This window comes from Akebia trifoliata, chromosome 8, assembly GCF_017979445.1.
Source record: "Akebia trifoliata isolate Shusen 1 chromosome 8, ASM1797944v1, whole genome shotgun sequence".
NCBI lineage: Eukaryota > Viridiplantae > Streptophyta > Magnoliopsida > Ranunculales > Lardizabalaceae > Akebia > Akebia trifoliata.
Window position 1 is genome coordinate 17,404,788 of NC_141382.1, and position 6,854 is coordinate 17,411,641.

Here is a 6,854-nt window from a genome sequence, read left to right on the forward strand (position 1 = left end):
ACTTCTGTTTAGAGGAACAGTAACGATTTGAATCAATTAACAATGCCATGATTAGATGTTCCTATTAATCATTGGCCCAAAGTTTTTACAAATTTCTTAAGAAAATATAAGAAGTTGATAAGAATATGAAGGATAGTTATATACAACTTAAGAATTATTTCAAAGATCTTGCAAGGTCTATATAATGGGATTTATATGATGTGTTTTCCAAATGAAACTTTAATCCATAAAGACTCTATCATCGTTTAAGGCTAAAATGAGAAGCTCATGTCTCGTGTTTTAATCTTTGATTACTTGAAGAGATGCCATATGTTTTTTTTTTAATCGATATATGCATGACAAAGATTTGAAGAAGAACCTTATTTTATTGATTTTGATTTGTTTTTTTTTTCCTTCGGCAAAAAATATAAAAAAATCCTTATTTTTCTGTGGAAATGGGGTTTTTCAAATCTCCATTTTTTCTTTTAATTTCTTTACAAATAGTTTCATTTGAAGTAGAATAGATGAATGAGTTTTTGTTGTCTCTTTTGAATCTTAGGAACTATGGTGAGCTGAGGAGATTCATCTAAAGCAAGGATTTTGAACACTCAGAGAAAGAGCGGGAGTTGCAGTAAGGAAAGGGTTGAAAATCATTAAAAAATAGGAAATTTTTTTAGAGAACTGGTTGGAGTCCTAATGACGTTCCATTGAAGATTGATTCACCGCAAACTAGGTATAAGATTCGCTTATTATTTTTGTTTCCTTCCTTATGCATTTATTTTCATTGGGATCAAATTTGCCTTGGATTTGGTTTAAAGGATTATTAATCTTATATGGTTGTTTAGAAAATAAATTTGAAATTTATTTTCCTTACCCCTTATAATATTTGGACCAGTGGCTCCACCCCCGTAACCTTGGGAAAGGGTGCTACCCACTTCACCCCCTCCTGTTGTTCGGTCAATGGGATTCTCAAAGCTCTGCATATTGCAATAGTGACATATGTATATCTTATAATAAAAAAAGATTGAATAGTGTCAAATATACATATTTTGTGATTATTATGAGCTATTACTTAGGTTTCTATTGTATATGCCTTGGGTTAGCGAAATAAAATTAACCATGAAAATATTTATGGATTGGATAGGTTATGCCATCAAAATTAACCCAATGGCTTGTTGGATGGCCTGTTGGATGGTCTACCCAATGGCTTGTTGGATGGCCTGCCCAATGGCCTATCAAATGGCCCGTTGGATGGCCTATCCAATGGCTTGTCGGATGACTTGTCCAATGGCTTGTTGGATGACCTGCCCAATGGCTTATTGGATTGCCTGTCGGATGGCTTGCCCAATGTCTTGTAAGATGGCTTGCAGGATGTTTGTTTACTTGGGGTGTAAGTAGTAATAGCTGGCCTACCAATATTACCTATTTTTAGAAATTTTCAAAATAATTGGGACAAACTTTGAATGAAAAACATCATTCTCTTATCTTTCCTCCTCGTATCTCCACTTTTGGAGATAACCAAATTTGACATTTTCCCCTTTTCTTCCCTCTACTTTTCTTTTCTTCTCTCCCCACTTAACAATCCAAATAGGAGAAAGGAAGATAAAATTACATATTTTCTCTTCTCTTCTCTCAATCTAAATAGATTGTATAGAAAACCTCACATTAGTTAGAGTCTTTATAGTATTGTTTTTTATAGTAATTTTTGAATTTAGGTGTTGAAGGAAGTGATGGATAAGAATTGGATGAAAAAGTCAAGGTAAACTCATCTAGTTATGATTCATTGTCAATGTTTATAACTCAATGGGATTTTTTTTTTTAAATTCTCCTACATTATTTTCTAATGTAGAGTGAGTAGCGAATATATAAACGGTGTTAATAAATTCCTCGACTTCACATTTGCCAATACATCAACCAGTCTCATCCCATGTGCATGTAAGAAATGTGTCAACTTTAATCTCTTGAAACGAGATGTTGTCCAGGGGCATCTCATTATTTATGGAATTATGGAGCATTACACATTATGGAAATATCACGGGGAAACTTCTTCCACATCCACACCTACTATTCCATATGATGATGCTCTAGGTGGTGTTGATATGAAAGGAATGTTGCACAATGCTTTTGGTATGTCGGGTGTGGACAATGATGTACCTGATGGAGCAAGTGTTCCTACACAAGGACGCAATGCCGAAGTAGAAAACTTCTTCAGGTTGCTTCAAGATGCAGATAGAGAGTTATATCCCGGATGTACCAAGTTCACAAAGCTCTCTTTCATTGTTCGACTATATCACATAAAGTGTTTGTCTGGATGGAGCAACAAGTCCTTCGACATATTTCTTACGCTTTTGAAGGAGGCATTACCCGAGGGAGAGTTGTTGCCAAAGTCTTTTTATGATGTGAAGAAGATCATTAAGGACTTAGGACTTAATTACAATAAAATTGATGCATGCCCCAATGACTGTATGTTATATTGGAAGGACACAATCAATGATCAAATATGCAAGGTGTGCGGTACTTCGAGATGGCAGCAAGTTGAACATAAAGAGAATTATGAGAATATTTCTCCAAGGACGAAAGAAAGAAAGATTCCTGCTAAAATATTGCATTATTTTCCATTGGTTCCAAGGCTTCAAAGGTTATTCATGTCAACGAAGACTGCATCATTCATGCGATGGCATGATGAGAGTCGGACCAAAGATGGGTCTTTGAGGCATTCAGCCTACTCTCTTGCTTGGAAAGATTTTGACATTAAACATCGATCATTTTCTTTAGACAATCGCAATGTTAGACTTGGGTTGGCAATCGATGGCTTTAATCCATTTAGGACGATGAGTATTTCTCATAGTACATGGCCTGTCATTCTAATAGTATACAACTTGCCACCATGGATATACATGAAGCAGCCTTATCTCATGTTATCATTATTGATTCCAGGTCCTTGTGGACCCGGCAATGATATCGACGTGTATTTGCAACCATTGATAGATGATTTGAGACAACTGTGGGAGTTTGGCGTAGACATATATGATGCACATAGCAATCAAACCTTTCAAATGAAAGTTGCACTATTATGGATGATTAGCAATTTTCCAGGATATGCTATGTTTTCTGGATGGAGCACCAAAGGGCATCTTGCTTGTCCTTGTTGCAATAAGGACATTTGCTCTCGACGTTTGAAGCATGGTAGAAAATTTTGTTACCTAGGTCACCGTCGATTTCTGCCGACTGACCACAGGTTTAGATTTGACAAGAGATGTTTCGATGAAGAATAAGAACATCGAATTATGCCAATCCTGCCATCTGGTTATGAGATTTTGGAACAAGTAGAGAGCATGAACATTACATTCGGAAAGATTCCTAAGATTGCAAAAGGTCGCAAGAGAGGGCGAGAAGATGATGCGAGAGATTTTTACAATTGGAAGAAGAAAAGTATTTTCTTTGACTTACCTTATTGGAAACATAATTTGTTACTGCATAGTTTGGATGTCATGCACATTGAAAAAAATGTGTGTGATAATGTCATTGGGACTTTGTTGAACATCGAAGGAAAGACAAAGGATAATTTGAAGGCTCGTTTAGACTTGCAAGAAATGAAAATACGAAATAAACTTTATCCAATTAGTATGGGAAATAAGACATATTATCTCCCCGCGTGTTTTACAATGAGCAATATTGAAAAAGAGAAATTTTGTAATGTGTTGAAGAATGTTAAGGTTCCAGATGGTTATGCAACGAATATTTCACGATGTGTACATCCCAAAAAACGTAAGATTTCAGGACTCAAGAGTCATGATTGTCATGTGTTGATGCAACAACTACTCTCGATAGCCTTGCGAGGTACATTGGTTAAGCATGTGAGCGCAAACCTAATTGAGTTGTGCACATTCTTTAGGGAGTTGTGTTCTAAGGTTGCACGGGTAGATGACTTTGAAAAGTTACAGTCTCGGATTGTGTTAACATTATGCCACTTAGAGAGGATTTTTCTCCCAGCATTCTTTGATGTTATGGTGCATTTACCCGTTCATTTGGCTGCCGAAGCACGAATCGCTGGACCAGTACATTATCGATGGATGTACCCTATTGAAAGGTATGTATTAATGTTTGTATTCTTTTTGTTTTAGTTTCACATGCACCACACTATTCAATCTCATAGTCAAATTATCTCAATGCATGGTCATAGGTACCTTCTCACACTTAAATCGTATGTGCGTAATCGAAGTCGACCAGAAGGTTCCATCGCAGAAGGGTACCTCGCAGAAGAATGCTTAACATTTTGCTCGAAGAACTTTGATGGTGTGGAAACAAGGTTTAATCGGCCAATAAGAAATGATGACTTTGGTAACACTATCTTTGGTCGATCGTTGGGGAAAGAACAAGTGTTTACTTTAGATGAAATATCATGGAGACAAGTACAGACGCTTGTCCCATACTTCGAGTAAGAATGCATGTTTATTTTAAATTTTACCATGCATGTTAAATGTAATATATCCATAGTTAATCATATCTCTTTGAACTCAAATATATACAGAAAACACAAGAATGAACTTAAGCAGCAGCATCGTCGGGTCAGTCGTTTAGAAATTGATAGGTTTCATGCCAAAGAATTTGACGATTGGCTTTTCAACATGTCCTCCCATTCAGAGAATTTTGCATTTTCAGATGAAGTTAGGAAATTAGCAAAGGGTCCTGATCGTGTTGCAAAAAGATTCAACACGTACATCATTAATGGGTTCAGGTTTCGCACGAAAGGTAGTGAAAGTAAGAGAAAAATTCAAAACAACGGAGTTGTCGTGGTTGCAAATACATCAAGTTTCACAAGTGTTAGTGATAGAAACCCAATTCAAGGAGACATTACCTATTATGGTATATTGACTGATATCATAGAGCTCAATTATTATGGATGAAAGCGTGTTGTATTGTTTAAGTGTGAATGGGTTGATGTTAGAAGAGGAATAAAAAAAGATGACTTGGGATTTACGCTCGTGAATTTCACATACTTATCCAATACTGGAGCAAATGTTTACGATGAACCATTTGTACTAGCATCTCAAGCCACACAAGTATTCTACGTCAAGGACTGCATAGATTCAAATTGGTATACTACTATACAATCAAAACTAAGAGACTTGTTTGAAATGGGAGGAAATGGTACAGTAGAGGATATCGATGATTACTTGCAAAGCTTGCCTTGCAATGATCAAAATATGGTGGATACTTTGATTTCCTCTGATGATAACGTAACATGGGATAGTTCAGATATGCCAGGAATAACAATCAATGCACCTCTAATTATCACGACACCTTTAACTACCACAGATGAAATTAAGGAGGATGACATTGACGAGTCAGATTTCAATAGTATTGATGGTGAAGAGTTGGAGTCTAGTGATGCTGTTTGAAATTATTCATGTACAATGATGCAATTACAAGTTCAATATATCATTTGACATATATTTGGTAATTAATAATTCAATAAAACTCATTAGTAAATCTTTGAATTAACCTCCATTATCATTAACTTAATAACATTTCTTATAAGTTTTGAAAATAACTAATCATTTTCTTGATCTTTATTATAGGATGCATCGTCATGATTCACCACCTCCCCAACATGGGGATGAGACGGTACATTTGGGGCCCATGCAGATCGACATTACTGCCCATTCCGATCAGGCATCTGATTCAACATCTAGTAAGATGGAGTAATTGCTTTTAAGATTTTGCATTCATATATGTATATGTAAGATAATTGAATGATAATCAATTTTTTGTACCTGATTTTCTGCAGGGTCTATCAAGATGCATAGAAAACGTGTGCGGGGCAATACACGTCTTGAATCACTTTGGAACATTGGCCCACAGGATTTAAAAATACGTGTTCGGAAAAACAACTATAAGCAACCTATTGGCAATGGTGCTAAATTACTTGGGCAGTTTTTAGGCACCGCGGTACGGAAGCCACGGTTCATATCTTTCATGTATTCAGATTGGAGGCGAGTGCCGATTAAGCTAAAGAGAACATTTGGCAAACAGTTCAGGTAATCTGAAAAATAAATCAATTAAACTACACCGATTGTTTATATTAATCCAGAAATTTTACTCCTATGCTTTTTTAAATGAAATGTAGGGGGTTTTTGATATCGATGCCGACTTGAAGAGTTGGGTTCTTGAATCCTTCAATAAAAAATAGAAAGACCGCAAATCCCTCTTGAAAACAAAATTTAGACTTTGTGGGTGCTCCAGATGTGGCAAAAAAGAACCTCCCACCTTTTATGGATCAAGTGGAGTGGGATTGGCTTGTTCAATTTTGGGAAACCAAAGTTGGTAAGGTATAAGTAACAACCATAGTTACATATAAATTCATTTAATTAACTATTGGTAAGATCTGAATATTATCTAATTTTTTATGGTTTACTTTGTAGGTGCGTGAAATGAGAAACAAAGCCAATCGTAAGAACCAAAAAATGCACCACACATCTGGCACAAAGAGCTTTGCAAGAAAATTCGAGGAGGAGGTAAAATCAAATACCCATCGAGCCTATTTAGTACATGATTACAATAATATGTATTGATTTATTATGCTTTACTTGTTAATAGACAGAAAAAAATAATGGGGTAGAGCCATCCCGGCTGCAAATGTTCATAGTAACCCACACAAGAAAAGACCAGACCTTTATAGATGCAGAGACAGCAAAAGTTGTTGTAAGTATATATTTCCAACCTATTCTATTAGAAAAAACTTATGTATCCAAATTATTTATCTTATAAAAATATTTTTAAGTTACAATAATTTTTTGACGTCTTTTTTTTTTCTAAATCATGTATTTATTGATTGTATTTAATTTATTTTAGGATGAGATGAGACAAAAAGA

At 35.5% G+C, this 6,854-nt stretch overlaps 1 protein-coding gene and 1 long non-coding RNA gene across 2 annotated transcripts; both read left to right on the forward strand.

The window, feature by feature from the left end:
• The first annotated feature begins 2,724 nt into the window (after positions 1 to 2,724).
• On the forward strand, positions 2,725 to 5,381 carry LOC147396321 (uncharacterized). The gene is made up of 4 exons (XM_086450091.1): positions 2,725 to 4,069; positions 4,163 to 4,417; positions 4,511 to 4,802; positions 4,908 to 5,381. The coding sequence occupies exons 1-4, from the start codon at positions 3,267 to 3,269 to the stop codon at positions 5,379 to 5,381; spliced, it is 1,824 nt and encodes a 607-aa protein (XP_086306217.1). The 5' UTR covers positions 2,725 to 3,266.
• Positions 5,382 to 5,776: 395 nt separating this feature from the next.
• On the forward strand, positions 5,777 to 6,585 carry LOC147396322 (uncharacterized). Its single transcript, XR_015180365.1, has 3 exons — positions 5,777 to 6,020; positions 6,110 to 6,311; positions 6,405 to 6,585. It is a non-coding gene; the product is annotated as an uncharacterized LOC147396322 (long non-coding RNA).
• The last annotated feature ends 269 nt before the right edge of the window (positions 6,586 to 6,854 follow it).